Source organism: Mobula birostris, chromosome 3 (genome assembly GCF_030028105.1).
Source record: "Mobula birostris isolate sMobBir1 chromosome 3, sMobBir1.hap1, whole genome shotgun sequence".
Taxonomy (NCBI): domain Eukaryota; kingdom Metazoa; phylum Chordata; class Chondrichthyes; order Myliobatiformes; family Myliobatidae; genus Mobula; species Mobula birostris.
In genome coordinates this window covers 191,895,646-191,919,136 of record NC_092372.1, presented here as the reverse complement: position 1 = coordinate 191,919,136, position 23,491 = coordinate 191,895,646, and the positions used below count along the sequence as shown (strand labels likewise).

Sequence of the window (23,491 nt, the reverse complement as noted above, 5' to 3'; positions counted from 1 at the left end):
TGCAATGCAATCACAGAATCATAGTGCAGAGGCTCACACGTAAGCTATAAGCAATGGTTTATAGCTAATAACAAAGCCAATAGTTAACAGCAAGTTAAACTTCAAGGAATAGTCTACAAACCAATTTGCCAGCCTTAATAAAAATGCAACTATAAATTCAGCTCTTTCTATAACACCTTTCAAAAAACTTGTGCAATACCAAAATAAAGTTAAGTGCTGGCACAAGAAATAGTAAAAACTAAATAAACTTCTGACAGTCATATTTGCTAAACGCATCCTTGTAAATTATTTACAGCTGTAACTGCTTTCGTTAATCAAAAATTTTAGTAAATTAACAGTGTGGTAAACCCCATGTGTGAACCTGCACATGAAAGAAAAGTGAACATATCCAGTGGTAGCATAGTTTTATTTTTTATATACTTTAGGAAACAATATACAAAGCTGAGCTTTACCACCATTTTCCCAATGATGGCCATGTGCTCGAATTACACAGATCTAGCGTATTGTGATGGCAAAAGAACAGCAGTCAGCACCTTACTTGCACAGTTAGCTACAATACAAACATCCTTCAAATTAAATGTGTCATTATAGTAATACAGGTAAACCAAGACTTTACACAAGCCAATTACAGGCAAGGAATCCAAAATCCTTGTTGAAGTTCTTGTTTTAGTCACAGAATCACTTACAGAAAGGAAAAAAGAAAGTTCTGTCATTCAATTTTTCACAAACTTGTCTCTTCTTGAAAGCTAGAGTTCTATACAAAGAAAAACAAGCATCCAACAAGGATTACTCCCAATCAGGTTTGCCAGAGCAGTTCAGCTTCCTATATGCAGTAGCTGAATAAAAAGAAGGGTACCCAGTGCTTTAAACAACAAAAGTTTATTATATTTACATACATCTTCTCATGAATAACCAGCTTTTTCCCAACGTCAACAAGTTTAGCAAATAACAATGAATTTTTGTTACTATTCTTTAGTGGCTTCAGCCGCTTAATAAATACACATATGCCCTGTATCAATCTTTCTCTGCTCCCATTTTTTTTGTTTTAAAACAGGGCACAAATGCAAATACACAGCAATTAGGTAGGCATACAAGAAATCAATCTGTAATGTACCTACTGCAACAATCTTTATTTTATTCATACAACAGCATACAACTTATGAACTGCTGTAAGGAGGAATGAAAAGTTGGTGAACCCAAGTGCCTTGGCCACAATGCCTTAAGAAAAAAAAATAACTGCCTTGCAATGAAGAAAGCTGCCTGCGGAGCTGTGCCTGACTGGGTCTGTGGAATCTGAAGGTGCTCCATGCTAATTTGTATACTGACCAAACTGTTCCAGTTGTTGCAGCCCGTGATGCACACAGGCTGGTGCCAGCATTCTAAGAAATGCATTTCACTGAATGATGAAAATTACCAAAGCTAGTTTGCAGACAAGTTAACATGTAAAAGGCTAGGTATTTAGCCACCTCAGCATTGATTAGTTCAGATGTCAAAGCTCTGATACACATGGCTTCCCATGGCTTCACTCTACAAAACATATTTACAACGTGAAGGATACATCTACAAGAAATCTACATTTCAAGGGTTTACAAATTAACCACTTTATCTCCCCTGAATTAGAACCCTCCTTGTCCCCCTCCCATTCCACCCTTTTGCCCAGCCCCACGGTCCAAAGCCTTCTCAAACGCAGCTCAAAATTTTAGTTTAAGATTGGGCAAACGTTTACAGTCCCTGGCTTTAAACCATGTGCAATTTCTTCACAAGTCCTCACACCATAAAGGAATTTTGATTCTTCAGTTTTTCAAGCTCTTTAATTTGTTGTCTCAAAAACAGTATCCTGTAAGAATGAAGAGTGGAGAAATGACAGTTACCACATTGACGTGACAATTATGCTGATTAAATTTCAATCTGTAGCCAATTGAAAATAGGCTTCTGAATATACTTAAATTTCTTCTCATAAAGAATAATTTACATTTAACACTTACGTGAATATATGTAAATTAATTAAATATCAGAATATTTAGTTACTTGATTTAAGTTTGACTTCAACATGACAGGTATAGTGAAGGCAAATTTGCAGCAGAGAGAATACAAGTTCTAAATTACCACTCTTATTGAAATGGGATTTGTCTTCTATTAGGCTTCAATTTGAACAGAGATGTGGCAACCTTTACAAAATACATGTAAAAATTGACACACAGAATCAAATACTTAAACAAATTAAAAATTCCCCTTTCTCATATGGGAACAGGAAGTTAATGGAAGCCAAGCCCAATGAAAACAGACAGGATAACATGACAAAAAGGTGGCGGGAGGGGGAGGGCTAAGCTTTATTTTTTTTTAAATCAGAGCCTTAATCCAATTGGATCTTCATTCAAATTCAAGAATAATTATTTGGACCTACAACCTATTGCTTCATTTTGTTAATAACGCATTGATTATAACTACAAATGGACAGAACAAAAATTGTTGACCGCTACGCACAAAACTGAAATCATTTTAATGGACTTAAGAATCTCTTAGATAATAGGTTCACCAGAATAATCATAAATGGGGGCATTGCTTACCTTTGCTCACGCAAAGTTGCTTGAATTTCACATACTCGGACCAAAGATCTTAAATTTTTGAGCTCAGTACTAATTTCAGATATGTGAATACTTCCCATGTTGTGTGCTTCTTCTCTCAGCCGCGATGCCTAAATATAAAATTATTATTAAATTAAATTACAAATACAAATAATTAAGTGAAAAATACTTGTAACGTGGAATTTTAGAACAAGATATATATTTACATTTTGACATTCTAAAACCAATTTAAGATAAATTCAATAATTCTGTTATACTGAATGAGCACATCATCCAAATATATAATCAATATTGTTAACACTCATCTCTTCAAATATGAGACTTTGGTTATGCAAAATAATTCCTAAATCAGAAATAAAACATTGGTTCAAAGTGGCAGTGCCTCACCACCTTTGAGGACAACTGGCAATAAAGAATGGAAGCAACACACGCAACCAAGGAAACAAATTATACCAGAGAAGATGGGATTGATTTAATCAAAACAGAGAGATCCTGGACAGCATGAATGGAGAAACAAAATTATGATCATTTTTCCATAGAGGAGATGGGGAGATATTGTTGTAACATGCTGTAGGGTTTCACTGCTGTGTAACGTTGTAAGCATTCACTGATAATGTAATGGTTTCTCTGTCGCAGCAATGTTTGGGTTATGACTAGAGATAACAGGGTTTGGAATATTGTTGTTCTTTCTTGTAAGCTGGAAGAGATTTTTGTGGTCTTTTGCCAGGGAGAGATGAGGAGTAAGACATGAATGGAGAGAGTTGATAGACTGCCAGACAGGGTAGACTTGGAGCAAGAGTCCAAAAATGAAGGGCAGCAACAATCGGAGGAGGTCGATGGTGGACGATCAGCTTATCAGTGAGCTCCAACATTGCGCAACAGACTGTTTAATAAGATTGGGCCCTTTGATTTTCTTTTTTTTTGTTTCTTTACTAACCATATAGTCAAAATAATAATTATAAAGCTTTATCGTTTATTCGCATATTGTGTACTGTTTGTTATTTCGGGGTACTGATTTGCAACAGGGGACACCACGCAGCATCCACTCAAATGAGATTTCTTAAGTTTGGCCGAGCCGTGGGCTATTACTCCCTATATTAAGCCTCTAGCCGAAGTGAGAGTTACACTATGTAACTGTTTTTGCTGCTAGGATGATTGAAAAAGAGGATACGTATAATTTCAAGAAGGAAGCAGACAAGGAAGCATGTTCAGATGATCTGAAATACTAACGTTTGTAGATTCCAAAAATGATAATGGACAAAGAATCAGGAATGACACTTAAAAAGATAAATGGATAATTTTTGGGGAAGATAAATATAAGGCAATGGAAAATAACAGTAAAGATGACATTAATTAGCTACCATTTACAATAGTGCCAAAAGAGGTAGATCATAAGACAATAAGATATAGGAGCAGAATTAGACCATTTGGCACATTGAGTCTGCTCCGTAAGTTCATCATGGCTGATCTAATTTTCCTCTCAGCCCCAATCTCCTGCCTTCTCCCCGTACCCCTTCATGCCCTGACCAGTCAAGAATCTATCAATTTCTGCCTTGAATATACATAAAGACTTAACCTCCACAGCTGCCTGTGGCAAAGAATTCCACCGATTTACTACTTCCTGGCTAAAAAAATTCCTCATCATCTCTGTACTAAAAGGACTCCCCTCTATTCTGAGGCTGTATCCTCTGGTCTTAGACTCTCCCACCATGGGAAACATTCTCTCCACATCCACCCCATCACCATTTGATAGGTTTCAATGAGGCAACCTCTTATTCTTCTGAATTCTAGTGAATACAGGCCCATTCTTCATATGACAGGCCATTCAATCCTGGGATCATTTTCGTAAACCTGCTTTGAACACACTCAGGTTTCAGCACATCCTTTCTAAGATAAGGGGCCACTACTCACAATAGTCCACATGAGGCCTCACCAGTCCTTTACAAAGTTTCAAGATTACATCCTTGCTTTCATATTCCAGTCTTCTTGAAATACTAGACACTAGAATACTACAGCACAGAACAGGCCCTTCGGCCCTCGATGTTGTGACGACCCATATATTCCTTTAAAAAAAGTACTAAACCCACACTACCCCGTAACCCTCTATTTTTCTTTCATCCATGTGCCTGTCCAAGAGGCTCTTAAATACCCCTAATGTTTTAGCCTCCACCACCATCCTTGGCAAGTCATTCCAGGCACCCACAACCCTCTGTGTAAAAAAACTTACCCTTGATATCTCCCCTAAATTTCCCTCCCTTAACTTTGTACATATGCCCTCTGGTGTTTGCTATTCGTGCCCTGGGAAATGACTGCTAACATTGTATTTGTCTTCCTTGCCAGACTCAACCTGCAAATTAACCTTTAGGGAATCCTGCTTAAGGATCCCCAAGTCCCTTTGCGCCTCAGTTTTTTATATTTTCTCTCCATTTAGAAAATAATCATCCCTTTCATTTCTTCTGCCAAAGTATGTGACCACACGCTTCCCGACACTGTATTCCATCTGCCATTTCTTTGCCCATTCTCCTAATCTGTTGAAGTGCTTCTATAACCTCTCTACTTCTTCAAAAGTACCTGCCCCTCCAACTATCTTCATATTGTCTACAAATCTATGCAACAAAGTCTTCAATTCCATCATCCAAATCATTGACATATAACGTGAGAAGAATTGGTCCAACACAGACCACTGCGGAACACCACTAGTCACTGGCAGTCAATCAGGAAAGGCTCGCTTTATTCCCACTCTTTGCCTTCTGCCAATCAGCCACTGCTTTATCCATGCTATGATCTTTCCTGTAACACCATGGGCTTGTAGCTTGTTAAGCAGCCTCATGTGTGGCATTTTGTCAAAGGCCTTCTGAAAATCTAAATACATAACATCATCCAATTCTCCTTTGTCTATTCTATTTGTTACTTCTTCGAAGAATTCCAACAGATTTGTCAGGCAAAATTTTTCCTTGAGGAAACCATGTTGACTATGGCCTATTTTATCATGTTTTCCTAAGACCGCATCCTTAATAATCGATTCCAACAACCGAGGTCAAACTAACTGGCTTTAGTTTCATTCTTCTCTCTCTCTCCCCCTTCGTGAAGAGTGGAGTGACATTTGCAATTTTCCAGTCGTCCGGAATCATTCAAGAATCTTGAAAGATCATTAATAATGCCACCACGATCTGTTCAGCCAGTTCTTTCAGAACTCTGGGGTGTACACTATCTGGTCCAGGTGACTTATCTACCTACAGACCTTTCAGTTGACCAAGAACCTTTTCTCGAGGTAAATTGGGATGATCTGCTTTTCCAGTGTAAAATTCCATATGTTTTATAGACATTACACATTCCTCATTAAAATTAACTATTACTCTGGTTAGAATGTTTTTTTTATTGCAATCCATATTCTGTAGCCACTTTTTTCATCCTTTGTTCTGAACAAAACTTCAAACCAAACATTTCAAAGAAACTGTTCTATTCCTTAGAAACAACCTCATCTGTATCAGGTGTTCATTTCCTTCTGAAAATGAAAGGTAATTGAATGCAAGTCATCTTCAACCTTCATTATCTTCATTATGGGTTTTACTGCTTCTAAATTCATTATGTTTAATTCTTCATTTATCAAATGCCTTTTCTTTAAAATCTGTCTCATTACATAGCACATCGACTCCACCTTCAGTCACAAAGGTCACTGATCTTCCTTTGGAAGTACTGACATCTGTAGGCTTGGCCTTAGTTCATGTTATTTTCTTCTTGCATCCTTACTTTTAGCTAGTGCATCAACATTAAGTACTTTTTACTCAAGATTCCAAATCCCTTTTGTACAAATACCAGTTTATACCTAGGCAAGCTTTACTCATAGCATTCTCCAGCAAAAAAAAAATCAGCATTTGGAGCCACAGAATTTTACTCAAATGTGAGAGAAAAAAAGTCAAGATTCTCTTGCAAGGATAACACAATTTTTGTACAGTCGGCCCTCCTTATCCACAAGTTCCGCATGCGCGAATTCAACCAACCACGAATCGAGAAAACCCGGAAGTGCTCTTTCAGCACTTAATGTTCCAACATGTACAGACTTTTTTTCTTGTCATTATTCCCCAAACAATGCAGTACAACAACTATTTTACATAGCATTTACATTGTATTAGGTATTATAAGTAATCTAGAGATGATTTAAAGTATACCGGAGGATGTGCATAGGTTATTCGGGATCGAAAAAAAACCCCGGAAGTTCTCTTACTAAGTAAGTCAGAACAGGTACATCCGGTATTATTTAGTGTCAGTTAGTCAAACGTTTGTCTTAGTATATAGTATATATTTTACTTTTCTATACATATAAAACACTTAAGAAACGTTATGTTTCAGTGCTAGGCTCAAGAACGGAACTTCCCAAGTTCGATCCAGTGACAGAGCGCTCCCGAACGCACTCTCCATCCGTGCTGGGTTGATGTGGAGGATCAAAAACCCAAAACCCAATAATTAAACCACTGCGTTGCTTAGTAATAATTGTAGCTTTCATCGGGACAGGGCTCGTCTCACTTTATCCTTTAAAATTGTTCCGATTGTTGACCAACTGTAGCCTAACGTTTTTCCAATGGCCAATGGCATTTCACCTCTTTCTAATGGCTTCATTATTTCCACTTTATCCTAAACCGCGATCGTGATTATTTTCCTGAACAGAAGCACTGCAGATTCAGAGCTCCGCCGCTGGGTCCTAACGTCCACCGCACTGAGACAGGTTAAATAAGGTCCGGGGTTCCGCTGGGTCCCAAGGTCCACCGCATTGAGACATGTTGAATAAGGGACTTGAGCATCCGCGTTTTTTGGTATCCATGAGGGATCCCGTAACCAATCCCTCGCGGATAAGGAGGGCCGACCATATACCAGTTGTAGGGAAAAGTTCAGAAGTTCAAACAATATAATACAAAGCAAGAAGGTAAAATTGTGGTTAGCGTAAGGCTTTACAATGCCAGCTGTACGATCAGGGTTCAATTCCCAGCACACCTGTACATTCTCCCTGTAGCCATGCAAGTTTTCTCCCACATCCCCAAGGATGTATGAGCTCAGGTAAGCAAATTGCGGGCATACTATTTTGGCACCCAAAACATTCCGACAATTACAGGATAACTCCAGCACATTGTTGACTTAAATAATGTATTTCATTATATGTTTTGATGAACATGTGACAAAAAAGATGATCTATATTCTAAAAAAAACTCAGCTCCTAATGTCAACTTCCTTGAAGTAACATCCAATAAAGTGTACATCTATTATTTCAAAATCAAACTGAAATTCACTTACTTGCTTTTCCGCATGATCCGCAGGCCAACCCTGAACGTGTTTAATAAGATTTTCACTGAAATGTGCAACTAGCGTCGGCGTCAATGAACATGAAGAACGTGCGGTTGTAGTTGATGGTACTGAAGTTGCACTGCTGCTTGGGATGTGATTTGAACTCGGTGATGGACTTCTCTGGTTGCTGCAAAAATTTAAGTAGTGGTAATTTGCATTCATTTTAATTTCAAAGATGCAGTTGATAGCATTACATTAAGAAAGCATTTGCCTGCAGTGTGAAGGATGTCAATTTGTAGCTACAATTCTCAAAGCTGCAAGTGTGAATTACTCAATAATAATTCATAATAATAAGTAGTAATGTATATCATTCAATAAGCTATACCTTGCCTCAGAGTCTCAAAGTTGTCGGTTGCATACATTTCAAAGAATAAGACATCCCTTTGTTTAGGCCAATATTCATTCTCTACCAACAGGCAGAGATTACCTGGTCGTTACCATATCACTGGTTGAGAAACCTTGAGAACAGCCAAGAAATGGTTGGATTTCTGATATTATAACAATGCATATACTTCATAAACAAGATATAGTTGACTAAGAGCATTTTGGGAGCTGCATGTTTCTTTCTCTTCTGATTAGCTACATTACAGGATTTGATACATATGTAGATTATGTTAGTTATCTGGAAAATAAATGTAAATATTTAAGCTGAATCCAAAGATTAGGTGAACCTTTTCAAGTACTTTGCATCAAAACTGAGCTTTTCTTATGAAGGATCAAATAACCAGAAATGTGATCTATTTCTTCCTCTGTGGATGCCGTTCGACTCGCTGTTTCTGGTATGTTTTTGCCCTTATATTTTGATTTCCAGACAAAGGCATTTTTTTTTGTTTTTTTAGCTTTTATCAATTACTTCTATTTGCCATCTGATCACTGACATTTCCTTTTATTCTTTCTGCCTAGTCTTATCCTGACTTCCCAACTTAAAACCTATTTCTTTGACAATCTTACTGTTCAATCTACATCTATCTTGTTCAGTCGAGATTATATCAATAGTATATTCTGCTGCAACAACTGGGTTCATGGCATGCAGTGCCAGCCTGGTTCATATTAAACTTAGATCAATTTGACTTGGTATTACTGGATGTATCAGACACATAGTCAGGAGCAGACCACTTGAAGTGGAATGAGCAAGTGAGTTTCAGATACTGATTTGCAACTTGATTTGCTGTCAGAGGCAGCACATAGTACTCAAGGAAGTTCTATATATTCTGAATGTCTCTATATTCTGAAAGTTTTGAGGCTGAAATCTATGCTCTTCCGGCACTGGCTGTCAAACCAACAGCATGACAACTCAAGAGACAAATCCAAATTTGTTTCCTTGCTCAGGGTAAATAGAATATCCAAAATATTTGCAAAATATATTATCCACACCTTTCAGAGGTTATATGAGAAGACTGGGTTGTGTATCATTAAAGGATAAACAACTCTTTAATGTTTCAGAGTTGCTGTGAAACTAAATGTCATGTCATTGATTCTAACTTCGTGCAAATTGTATTTTGTTTCCTCAGTATTTAATATATTTGAGTCATGACAAAAGAAATCAGTCTTCTATTGATTTCAATGAGATTATTGTACCATAGACATAAAACAAATGGGAAAGGAAATCCTTTTCCCCTCCCTTCCAGCTTACGTTATGTTGTTCAAAGAAAACACAAATAAATTGTTCATTATTAGTTGTTTATTTCACCTTTAACAGTTTTTAAAAGTTTCTTAAAATCAGACATTTATAATAAGCTATTTATTGGAATAAATGTGCCCTTTTCAGCTACGTAACTAGCAGAGCACCCAGAGATCAGATCTTGGCCTTAACTGTTTATTATTTACACCAATGACCTGAAGAAAGGAACAAATACAGGGTTTCAAAGTTCGCCAATGATACGTAATTAAGTTGCAGAGCATGCTGTGATGAGGATATTGTATTCCTGAAAGAGGATACACATAGACTAAGTGATTGGACAAAAACCTAACAAATGGAGTTTAATGTGGGCAAGTGCAAGGTCATACACTTGGGTATGAGGAATTAAGAGGCAGATTATTATGTAAATAGAGAGAGAATGCAAATGAGTGAAATGCATAAGAATCTGGCATTTGAGGAACCACAAAATGTTGGCAGGCAGGTGCAACAAATAATTAAGGCAAATACAGTATATTACAGATGTTGGAATTTAAAAACACGGAGGTTTTATTACAGTTGCACTGTAATAAGGGCAACAGCTGGAATTCTCAGCAAAGGTTCTGGTTCCCTTACCAAACAGAAAAGGGTATAGCAATATTGGAGGCAATCCAAAGGGAATTCACCAGGCTAACCACTGGAATCAGAACACTGTCCTATATACTGTTTGGTCAGTATTACTTGGAACTTAGAAATATGTGGGGTGAAACATGAGATTCTAAGAGGACCTGACTGGATTGATGTTGAGATGTTTTCACTACTGAGGAAGTCACAAATGAGGGTCATAGCTGGAAAATAAGTGACCAGTCATTTAAAAATTAGATGCAAACATCCCTCAGAAGGGTAGTGAATATATTTGAAAGATTAATGAAACTGACCACGATGGGGAACTGGCACAGAAGAGATGAACCCAGCAAAAATCAGCCATGAGCATAATGAATGGCAAGACAGCTGGAATGATCTGGTGGGCCTATTCCTGCTCCTAATTTCTTGTGTTCTTGTGCATGATCAACTTTTATTTATTTTTAAAAGTTCTGAAATGCTCCTGCGTTGCAGATATTTTGGATTGTACTTGACAGCACTATTACACTGGGCAGGTAAGATGGGCTCTCTACCTCCAGACCAGACTAGTTAGATTATGGGAAGTATAAGGAGTCCATTCCACATGTAGCCTCAAGGGTTGAGTCATTATTTTCATTTTTAAGAAATTAGGAAATGGACAGCAACTGCAGAACTGCATTTATTCCCTCTTCCTTTGGTGTGCCAAAAACATTCTGGGCCGGTTATGAACTATACTATTTGGGTTGATGATGATCATGAGGTAAAATCATGAGATTAGAAGGTTCATGGTCTTGAGTCAGTAAATATGTTCCCAAGCAAACAGTGTTCAGATATCCAATCACTTTATTGACATATTATTAAGTTTTCAGCGGCAACTTTTACATTCAGCATGGATATGAAATCATATGTCAGAAAAGCACTTGCTGATGATTCCTTTTCTCTTCACTTATTCTAGCCCCATTTTATGCTCCGCACATTTTACCACTCATATAACACACTCAGGAAATTAACTTCCCAACCTACACCTCTGTGGAACATGAGAGGAAACTGGAACAATTAGAGGAAACTTATCCAGTCACAGGAAAAACAAGTAGACCCCATATAATCAGTAGTGCAGGCCAGCTGTAAACCCAAGTTGCTGGAGCTGTGAGGCAGTAGTTCTACTGTGCTGCCCAAAATAATGTTAATCATACATCTAAGTGGTGTGTATTTAATTCATCCTTTAAATCTGTGGACAAAATACATGTCAGGTTGCCTCAGTCTGTTGTCCTCACAGCCCCGCTTCTGTCCAGGCTAGTTGTTTGCTATGCCAGTTATCTGCTTGTGGGCTTGCCTACTGACATGAGAAATGCCCATCTCCCTAAAAGGAGTGGCCTATCTTATCAACAGGTGAAGCATATGGAGACACAAAAGCTGCAGAGCCTGCAGCCAAGGCTAACTCAATCCTCACGGCCCACCCAGAAGCAGACCTGAGACTTGGGGAAGAGATAATCAGGGACCAAGTATAAACTTCTGAACTCAAGGTGAACAGCGATCTCAAGACATGGATATACAATACTAATGGGTAGAGAAGTAAATAAGTGGACACAAGCAGTGAAGGTGGAAAGGATGAGCAGCATGGAAGAAGGCAGAGTCAGGGAAAGCTATGGCACTTGCATCACTAAATATCAGCATCAGAACAATTCTTGTGAATAACCTTCAGAAGTGTCTTGGACATTCTGATTTGTGATAATGAAGTGACAGATCACGAAGCCACGTAATTCCACTATCAACTGTTTTCAATTTGGAAAATTGCTCAATCTGCCAGTTTACAGTATTAAGCAGCTGCACAATGGAGAGTTTATTGATACTGAAGGCAAGACCTAATGTTCCCAATAACCATTCTTGCAAATGTTACAACAGGCAGGAAAGATACCGAGACCAGTTAGTTGATTCTGATCACAGGCCCAGTCTTACAGCAAGGCCCTTCAAACTTCGGTCAACAGCAGTATCATCAAGCAGTTCTTCATGCTGAATACTGAAAATTCCAGGAGAATATTCTGTGGCAGTGTTGCCAGCACCACTTCCATGAAGTGTTTACGGTGGAGGATTATATTGAATCATCAGCTGTGTTTCAACATTTCCCAGGATTTCTATGGAGCAGGAATCCAGGTCAAGATGAGGAGAAATATCCTTTGGTTTTGAATGAACTGAGATTCCAGAAGTGAAAAACATAATCAGAGAGTAAAACCTCAAATAAATAGTGTAAATTACAGATTACACAGAATTTTTAAAGGACTAATGGCATAATGGACAAGACAAATTTCATGACAAAGTGAAAAACAATAGTTCAATCACAGATAATGACTCGTTTCCACTGTGGTTCTAAACTATATCCACTTGACACAAACAAGTCACCTAAATAAGAAAAAGCAGAATTTGCGAGAAGGATGACTATTGCTGTCCCAGATGCTGAGAGCCGTTAATATGTAATCTATTGTTTATTAACTTTCTGATATTGTAGTGTGAATAGAATACAGATATGCCCCACGCATTAAGTTCAATATTAGAAGATACTTCACAATGGGCAGAATACTTAGCAAGCATACTGCCAAGGGAAAACATTGCCCACTCCAACTTTTAAAGAACTCCACAAATCAGCAAGAAATTAGTTCACATTTTCATTGCTTTTTCTAAAGGGAATTCAATTTACATTGTGAACACTTTTGTCAAAGAAAATCATTGTATTTACCATAGATGAAAATAAGTTGAATAGCAGTACAAAGCACAACTACTAATATTGACAACAGGCAGGTGCTCTAATCGTTAGAAGGCATCAGTCAAAACATTATTTTAAATTAAGTCACTTTAACAATTTATGTGCAATGATCACTCTTGCTGCTCTTGTTAACTTGTGTTATTACCTATTCTGCCTTTTGTGAACTGTGATATTTGAAGCTGTAAATTAAAGTTAAAATGCCTTATTTTGTGGGTTGTGCAATCTTAAACAATTTGAACTCCTTGCTTAACCAATGAAATCTGCATCAGATTTCTGAATCGCCCATGAATCTGTGTACACTACTGTGCGTTCTCATTGTAACTTACAGTATTTTTTTATGTTGCACTGTGCTGTTAACCACAAAAAAACATGATTCTGATATGGGTCTCTACTGTGGTCTGAGAGTAGGAAGAGGGCAGGGAAATGGCAATCATGGTTGGGAAAAGGGGAAGGGAGAGGGAAGGTAATTCTGCAATGCTTTGTTAAGAGCGAAGGGGATGATAAAGTACAGAAGTAGTTATGGTTATCCACTGCAACCAAGACCCCAGTTTGTGACGACTATTCGTAGCACTGGACCCAGACTTCCGAGCTTGAGAGAATGGAACTGTTCTAGTGCAACAGCTTTTTCACCTTAAAAACTCTCCTACACAGTCATCATTGGATACTTCGGACAACCAACACACTGCCGTGTTCTTCTGATTGACTGTAAATAAACAAATTTAGCACAGACACCTAGTGCAGATAATGTACGGCCTTCATACAATGTTTTTGGCAATTGCATCCTCCAATTCTTCATTGTAACATTCAAGATGATTGTCGATACCTTCAGATTCTTTGTAGTTCCTAACTTGCTGGAAGTAGTGAAATGGTTTCATTTTCACTCCTGGCCGTTCTGGCACCTCTAAGCCTGAATACTTGAAACCGAAATGCAACCCTCTCATTGGGCTCTTATACAAATTTGGCTCATTAGCTAACTCTGCTAACAGCCACGTGACTCAGACGTGAGAAGGCCACCTTTCATAAGCAATACATGTCCAGGCTCAGTATGATTTGGGGTTCAACCGAACAGGAAAGATGGGATGATTGGGAAGGACATGAATTGTAGTGAACGCAGGGTAGATACTGCTCCATGTGAAGTTGTCGCTCGCCAGAAAATTAAGAGATCATACACCAGCATAAAATTACAAAAGAAATATATTTACCAAATTTTCAACTAACAATTACAGAAAGAGAGAAGAAAATTAAAGGGGTCCATTACAGTTAAATCAATCTAAATGTGCACATAAACGTTGAAACTCATTTCTAGAGTAGTCAATATATTGCTTTACCCATGGTCTGCGTGGACACCCGTCACGGTCTGAATTTCCCTCAAAGACCATCTTGAACGAACTGGCTCTCTCAGGAGTATTGGCCCTTCCTCCTTGGAGCCATTCTTCTGCACAAAGCACTTCTTACAACGGGGACTCTCCTTTGAACAACACTCTGCTGCATCTTCCCCTTTCCCCGCTGCTCACGCCGAAAGAAAAACTCCCAAACCAGAATGCTGTCCTTCAGAAATCTCCTCCTGCCTGGCATTTTCGGATGTTCCACTGGGCAGAAAGTTATGACATGTACCAAGACAACCTCTGTTAGCTGACGCCACATTCCCAAGATGGACAACATCATTCTTCATCTTTAGCTGAAGTCAAAACACTCATATTGGCAGCACAAACTGCTTTTACAAAAAACTGCTAAAATAAAAATACCTCACAGCATAGCAGCAGAAATCTTACCCAGGGCACTGTACACAGTAAGCAAAACCAATTCTAAATTGTCTTACTGCTCATTTCTCACTAAGTACCAGTGACAAAAATCACTGCTTTCCGAACACAAACACACGTAAATGATGCTATTTAATGGTGTAGCATCTAACAGCTACACAAGTTCACGTAGCTGACACTTGTTAGAAGCTGCTTGGCAAGTCTCCTATCCCAAATGAAGGGAACCCCGGCTACTTTCTCAATCTGTGTATGTTCTTTAAAATTGTTCCAAATAAGTGGGTGTCAATGGACCAAGTAACTGGGATCCTCTATATTCAAAGCAATGAAGGTCTAATTTCAAAAATTTTAAAAGTTTTAATGGTGGCATTAAGAAGAAAGTACTTCCACAGGTAGCATCAAGAATAAAAGGATGCAGATTTCAGGCAGAACTGATGCAAGGAGAATTTGTTCTACACACCAAGTCATTGTAATTTAAAATCTACTGCCCAGCTTGGTAGATGGAGAAAAAAATAACACTCTCAAAAGTTAACTGTATAAAGAAAAAAAAATAAAAAGATTAATGAAACTGTGGAGCTACCGAGGAAGAGTTGGAATAATCAAAGAGTCAGCACTGTAAGCCAAATGATCTCCAGTTGTAACTAATAATTGTACAGGTGTCCGCCGCTTTCCGAACGTTCTCCTTACGACATTTCGCTTTTACAAAAGACCTACATTAGTATCTGTTTTCGTTAACTGAAAGAGGATTTTTGCTTTTAGGAAAAAAGACGCTCACTTTAAGCTTGTGTTTATGACCATGAAGCCTTGCGCAGGCAGATGTGCGTGCATGCGTGATGTGCGAATGCATGTACGTGTCAATTTTTTTCCTGACAAATCGATTTTAGCTCAAACTTCCCGATTCTGTTAAGTGAAATGACACTGTACATACATTATTTCTACTTTATATAAGCTGTGTATTTATCATATCATTCCTGCTAGTGTTATTTTAGGTTTTATGTGTTATTTGGTATGATTTGGTAGGTTATTTTTTGGGGCTGGGAACACAAAAATTTTTCCCATATAAATTAATGGTAATTGCTTCTTCGCTTTATGCCATTTCGGCTTACGAACAGTTTCACAGGAATGCTCTACATTCGGATAGTGGGGGAAACGTGTATTAAATATCCATAGTTTATTATGTCAAAAGGAGCAAAGATGAAAGAATCACTCCATATAAATCCTTCCTGAAAGTAAAACTGGAAACTATTTTTTGCATTTTGCTGTCAACCCTACACCCTGGAAATCATAAAAGATAAGCTACAATTAACAAAAGCAAGTCAATGTATACGGAACATTAAAAAAAGAATCATATTGGCTATTTCAAGTTATCTTGAAGAAGGAAGGTTATGTTTACTCAGTCTTCCCTCTGTTGCAAAGTCTTAAAAGTCAACACCCAATTCCCAATAAATTTTACAAACAGGCATTCGGAACAGATATCCTTACCTTGAACGTTGAACATTACGAGGGGAACCAGGCTCATGCCCATGTTTGTCAGCAGTAAGAGCCTGTTGAGATACTTGCTGCTGTGCTGGTCCTTGTTTCACAACTGAAGCACTAGACTAAACAAAAGCAAATACACACCATCACCTCTGACATAAATATATTACATTCATTTGAGGGCATTTAAAATCATTTTGTAATCTTCTTTACAAACATCAACAGTGCACAAGATTGGCAGAACCAGGTATTTATATACAAATTAGATGAAAATGCATAACCCATGTTATGGAAGTGTGCCTAATACACTACTTCTGCAAAACCTTCCAAATTCACTGGAAAGTTAAGCGAATCCCCTAGGCCAACAACCCCTGTTTAAAACCCTGGTTACACTCAAGTTCACTCCACTGCCAGGCAAAGATGTTGGAATGCCTGATTCTGGTCTTCTGAAGCTGGGACTTCGCTCCAATTTCCGTTGGAGGTAAGAAAACCAAATGGACAAAGGAAAAATAAAATCAAAAATGTGCTCAAATTTTCCATGAAAATAATGCAACATACCCACTGATTCTTGGCATTCCTAGCCCATGACTACTCAAGGCAGCAAAGGAACATCTGAGATGGTATCGAGAACTTTGAATCCATGCATCAAGTGAATCAAAAAGCCCTACAGAAATGATAGAAGGATTGCACCACCTCACAAACTACACATGCATCCTGCAGGCATGCCTTACCCCTTATCTGGAACACAGACCACATCAGTTCCTCAATCAGTCACCTCAGAAACCACAAAACCCAAGTAGGGCAAGTCATCTATTGACTTTTTCTTCTCTTTCTAGGGTCAGCTCCTATACTTAGGCATTGATTCATTGATAACAAATTTCCTCAGAGATACTATTCAATAACACTATTCAGTTACCTGGACATTATTTTACAATACTTCTAGTGTAGTTTTTGGCAGTACATCGCTTCCTCTTCAATTGTTTCAATATTTGTTTGATATGATGTACATGTGCAGTAGATGTGCTGACATTTTCTTTTTAAAAGTGCAGAGGAAAACTACTTTTGATTTGGCTGCTAGGATAAATTATTTTCTAAATTTTAAATTAAGTGTTGAGGAAAGAGGGATATACAAATCAAAAAAACAGAAAGTATAAGCATTTCCAGTTCCATGCTAAGATATTTCATAAATTTCTTAGCAGCTGTAATGGCAAAAACAATCAGCACGTGCAAAAACTGAATATACAACCAATTCTTCATCTCTTAAACTTAAATAATTTCAAATATCATGAATTGCATAATTTCAATTGAACTGCAAATCAACTATAGTTTAAAATTAATTACAATTGACAAGGCTATGAAAATATAGTAGTTTGTATTTAACTTCAGCAATTTACTATATAAAACCACATGTTCAGCAGCTAAATTAACTAGAATTACATACCTTTGGCTGAGACGTCACAGGAGGCGTACTCATCAGCGGTTTAAGAGGAACTGGGTTAGTCTGTGGTGTACTAATCCTAGGAGACACATATGACCTTGGGGATGATGCATCTGATGCCAATGACATCGGAGACTGATTAGATTGAGGGGCTGCATTTTAAAAAAAGTTTAAAATAATCCAGTGTTTTCCATCAAAAGATCATATTAAATTTTCAAATAAGTCAACATTTTTCAAAATACACTTAAGCAATGCTGTCCAAACTACCAAATTTCTGTAAGAACACTTATGTTAAGAGAAAGGAGAATCCCTTATGAAATATACTCAATCTATTAAGCAATCTTTAAAATAAAGTTTTCAATGCATTCCACTGCCATAGAAAAATTGTTATACAACCTCTTCACTCACTATAAATTCTGAGTGGCTGCCTTTGCAGTTTTTTCCCAGATACTACTCATATAGAAGATGAACAGATGTTATTAAAATTAGCCCCCTTGTATTTATCTGTTTAGACAGTTTGAGATTCAATACAATCAACAAACTTCATTACAAAAAAAATCCAAAAAAAGTTAAAGAAAAATAAGAGGTGCCGTTCTCCAAGCAATTTATTTATTTAGAATAACTGGCCCTGATATTTTCATGAATAGCAATTCTTTCCCCCACAGAAAGGAGAGAAAAGAGGCAGAGGGGAAAATTTGTCTAAACTCTGCCATCTGCTGACTACAACCTGAGAAATGCCTTTCCTGTTCTCACCTGTAGGAACTTACGCAGCAGATTGAAAAGCTGAAAAGTCATATAGTTTAGGAAAAAAAGACACCTTGGTATAACTTCTCAATTATTTAGCATGAAATTTTAGAGTATCCATAAAATGTCCGTTTATAAAGTAAAGATAAATAATTTCTGATCCTTTCATGCTTCAAGCAAGCCAATTGATATTTGCAAAAAAAATGCCTGTTTACTTAAGAAGATTGCTATAGTAGAAGACACGAAGTCAGAGCTACCATTTGTGCCATAAATTCATGTGAACATATCCTAGCTTTCACAAAATTTAATTCAAATAATGAAAAGGGTCAAATAATGGAGTAGGAAAGGGACGAGGACTATCGAATTTTAAAGTTGTTCAGGTGATGCAGACATATGGTCAGGCTTGGTACAGTGGAATACATAGCACATTAAGGCAAAAGGGACTTGTTCAGATTGGCATCATGGATAGTGAAATCATAGTGGACCAAAGGACCTGTACACAGGTACATTATGGGTACACTTGTGGGATCTTGTTTCATCATACTGCCACCAGAGGGAACTCTATTTCATTAAAATTAAACTGGCGTACACAAATGCTTCAATCTTGCAATATTCTTAACAATTCTTAATTTACAACCAAATTAGAAACATTTAAACAAATTAGTGAAAATTAAGCAGAAGGCCTTTAACAAGGTGCCACAAATGAGGTTGCTAAACAAGAAACCATTACAGGAAAGATACTAGCACATACAGAAGATTGGTTGACTGGTAGAAAGTGAAGACTGGGAATAAAAGGGGGCTTTTCTGGTTGGATGCAGATGATTAATGGTGTCCTGCAGGGGTTGGTATTGGGTCTGCTAATTTTCACCTCATATGTCAATGATTTAGATGATGATGGAACTGATGGCTTAGTGGCTAAGTTTGCAGATGTAGAGACAGGTACAGATGAGGAAATGCGAAGACTACAGAAGGACTTGGCCAGATTAGGAGAATGGGCAAAGACGTGTTAGGTGGTAAACAGTCATGGGAAGTGTATGGTAATGTACTGTGGTAGAAGAAATAAAACACTATTTTCTAAACAGGGAGAAAATTGAAAAAGGATCTGTTGCTTTTCTGGCGTATATGACGAATAAACTCTTTCTCGGGCTTCCAGCTGGGTCCAATTATCCATTTATATTCGTGGACTAGACATGCCCAGGCATTACCCTTGATGAAGATGGCAGAGTTTGTCATCAAACATTGGTTAAAGTCAATACTTGTACCCAGCTAGAAGCCCAAGGAGGATTTAGGGAGCAAACTCATAAATCAAAGGTGCACAGTGACTTAGGAGTCTAAATGCAGAATTCCCTAAAAGTTAACTTGTAGGTTAAGTCAGTATTAAGGTAGGCAAATCCAATGCTAGCATTCATTTCGAGAGGACTCGAGTATAAAAGCACAATGTAATGCTGTGGCTTTATAAGACATTAGTAAGACCCCATTTACAGTATTGTGAGGAGTTCTGGGGCCCATATCTAAGAAAGGATGTGCTGGTATTGGAAAGGACCCAGGAGTTTCATGAAAATGATCCTGGGAATTAAAGAGTTAACATATGGGGATACTGTACTCGCAGGACTTTAGAAGAATGAAGGAGGTCTCACTCAAACCTACTGAATATTGAAAGGCCTAGAGAGAGTGGATATGGAGAGGCCATTTCTTATAGTGGGAGAGTCTAGGACCAGAGGGTACAGCCTCAGAACGGAGGGGACATCCTTTTAGAAAACAGAAGGAGGAATTTCTTAAGGTAGAGGGTGGTGAAACTGAGGAATTCATTGCTATGGACAGCTGATGAGGTCAAGCATTTGGGTATATTTAGAACTGAGGTTGTTAGGTTCTCACCTAATTAGTAAGGGTGTCAAGGTTATAGGGAGAAGGGCAAGAGAATGGGGTTGAGAAGTAAAATAAATTAGCCATGATCAAATAGGATAGCGGACTCCATGAACGAAATGACTTATTTCTTATGGTCTTATTAGTAAACATGTGCAAGAAATGTAGAAAATAACCTTAATGCATATTGAAAATCCTAGATACGAATTTGATGCTGATCAAGTAGGTAAATGTATTCCTTTGCATTTGTGTTTTCCTCCTCTATACAATCAGCTCAAAGTTTATGCAATCCACAAAAAAGTTCAGTGTAGTTATTTAAGATAATATACATTCTGCACAAGTAGCACTTCTGTAATTTTGAGCAGTGTGAAAACTGGTCCAATCACAGAATGAAACAAAAATAAAGGTTAAATCTTTTTGGGCAAAGAAACAGCAAAAATATATTCAAAGGCAATTTCTTGAATATACACAAAGAAACTGACAGTACTTCTGTATAGTTAGCAAATAGTTGTTTATTTTCTCCTTAAAATCACTTTCCATTAGTTGAAAACCAGTTGTATAAAACAGCTACAATTTTAAAAATCCAAGATACTTTAAGGAAATTTAAATATTCTAGATAACATTGTAAATATGACCATTTGAACTGGTTCATTGATATATAATTAAATCTGAGTTGTTTCGAGATGAAAAAGAGACTATCAGAAATTACACCCAAAGCAAACTAAGCCTCGCAATAAAAAAACAGAATTAAGACAGAACAATGGATCATCGACTGGACATTTTACAAGTTACAAAGGCAAATCAAAAAGGTTTGATTCACTACTGCGTGTCAGCAAATTTTAAAAATCAGAGTATAAAGAATACCTGTGAATCAATTATAAGCTTGTTTCAATGAGATTTGCCAATCAAATAGTCAACACACATTCATAAATATTTCAAACATCAACTGCATCTGTTATGCTCTGTTCCGTCATTACCAGTTAGTTAACTCGCTCAGTTTTATCAAAATCAGCTTTACAACAGAGCAGTTTAACTTTTAAAAAGCATTAGGTGAAGTAATAAAAACAGACAACATGGAAGATAAATAATCACATCATGTAGAGTAGTGCATTAAAAGACATAGAAAATGAGCTTGTGACAGTGGCTTAGAGTTGTTACAAACATTGAACTGTTTTTAAAACTCACATCACATTGGGAAGAATTCCCAAAGCATGAAAATTGGGACCAAATGTCCTTTATTATAAGACCATAATATATAGGAGCAGAATTAGGCCATTTGGCCCATCAAGTCTGCCTGACCATTTCAGCATGGCTGATCCATTTTCCTCATCAGCACCATCTCCTGGCTTCACCCCATGTCCCTTCATGAACTGACCAATCAATTATCTATCAACCTCTGCCTTAAATACACCCAATGACTTGGCCTCCACAGCAACCTATGGCAACAAATTTCACAGATTCACTGCTCTCTGGCTAAAAAAAATTCCTCCTCATCTCATTCTAAAAGGACACCCCCTATTCTGAAGCTGTGTCGTCTGGTCTTAAGACTCACCTACCACAGGAAACATTCTCTCCACATCCACTCTTTCGAGACCTTTCAACATTCAATAGGTTTCAATGAGGTTACCCCTCATTCTTCTGAATTCCAGTGAGTAGAGGCCCAGAGCCAAGCACTCTTCATATGACAAGCTTTTCAATTGGGGAATCATTTTCATGAACGTCCTTTGAACCTTCTCCAATGTGAGCATATCCTTTCCTAGATAAGGAGCCCACAACATTCCAAGAAGGAACTTAGCAGGCCAGGCAGCATCTATGGAAAAGAGCAAACAGTTGATGTTACGGGTCGAAACACTTCATCTGTCCTGATGAAGGATCTCAGCCTGTAAAGTCGACTGTTTACTCTTTTCCATAAGTAGTGCCTGGCCTGCTGAGTTTCTCCAGCATTTTTTGTGTGTTGCTTTGGATTTCCAGCATCTGCAGATTTTCTTGTGATTGTGACAATACTCAAGTGAGGCTTCACCACTGCTTTATAAAACCTCAACATTACATCTTTGCTTTAGTCCTCTTGAAACGAATGCCAACATGACATTTGCCTTCTTCACCATCAACTCAATCATCAAATTAACCTTTAGGAAACCTGCACAAGGACTTCCAAGTCCGTTTGCACCTGAGATTTTTGAATTTCTCTCCTTTTATAAAATACTCTACCTTTTACTTCGACCAAGATGCATGACCATACAGTTCACAACACTGTATTCCATCTGCCACTTCTTTGCCCATTCTCCTAATCTGTCTTTTTGTAGCCTCTCAACTTCCTCCAAACTACCTGCCTCTCCACCTGACTTCACATTATCTGCAAACTTGGCCACAAAGCCATCAATTCCGTCATCCAAGTCACTGACATATAAAGTAAAAAGAAGCAGTTCCAACACAGACTTCTGTGGAACACCACTACTCACTGGCAGCCGACCAGAAAAGGCTCCCTTTAATCCCACTCTTTGTCTCCCATCAATCAACCAATGCTTTGCCCATGCTAGTATCTTTCCTGTAATACCATGGGCATGTAGTTTGTTAAGCAGTCCCATGCGTGGCATCTTTTCAAAGGTCTTCAGAAAATCCAAAAACAGAACACAACACCCACCAATTTTCCTTTACCTATCCTGCTTGTTAATTCTTCAAAGAATTCCAACAGATTTTTCAGGAAAGGTTTTCCATTAAGGCAACTATGCTGACTTTGGCCCATTTTATCATGTTTCTCCAAGTACCCCAAAACCACATCCTTAACAATCAAACCTCAACACCTTTCCAACCACTAAGGTCAGCCTAACTGGCCTATGATTTCCTTTCTTCTGCCTCACTCCCTTTTTGAAGGGTGAAGTGATATTTGTAATTTTCCAGGGCTCCGGAACCATGCCAGAATCAATTAATTCTTGAAAGATCATTACTAGTGCCTCTACAATCTCTTCAGTCACTTCTTTCAGAACATTGGGGTATTTACCATCTGGTCCAGATGAATAATCTACCTTCAGACCTTTCAATTTCCCAAGAATAACGGCAACTTCACACACTTCTGCTTCCTGACACTCTTGAACTTCCAGCATACTGCTAGTATCTTCCACAGTGAAGAATGATGCAAAATAGTTAATCAGTTCGTCTGCCATTTCCTTGTCCCCCACTACTATCTCTCCAGCATCATTTTCCAGTGGTCCGATATCTACTCTCGTGTCTTATTTACACTTTGTGTATCTGAAGAAACGTTTAGTATCCCCTTTAACATTATTGGCTAGCTTATCTTCT

General features: G+C 37.9%; 1 protein-coding gene across 3 annotated transcripts in view; it reads right to left on the bottom strand.

The window, feature by feature from the left end:
- Positions 1-387: 387 nt before the first annotated feature.
- waca (WW domain containing adaptor with coiled-coil a) overlaps positions 388-23,491 on the bottom strand; it is a 102,917-nt gene continuing 79,813 nt past the window's right edge. For 2 of the 3 annotated variants that reach the window (XM_072253908.1, XM_072253909.1), the window contains 5 exons: positions 17,591-17,739; positions 16,156-16,271; positions 7,872-8,049; positions 2,568-2,695; positions 388-1,837 (listed from right to left, as the gene is read on the bottom strand). In XM_072253908.1, coding sequence (XP_072110009.1) covers positions 1,768-1,837; positions 2,568-2,695; positions 7,872-8,049; positions 16,156-16,271; positions 17,591-17,739 — 641 coding nt within the window. In that variant the 3' untranslated portion in view covers positions 388-1,767. The other variant, XM_072253910.1, reaches the window with a different exon arrangement.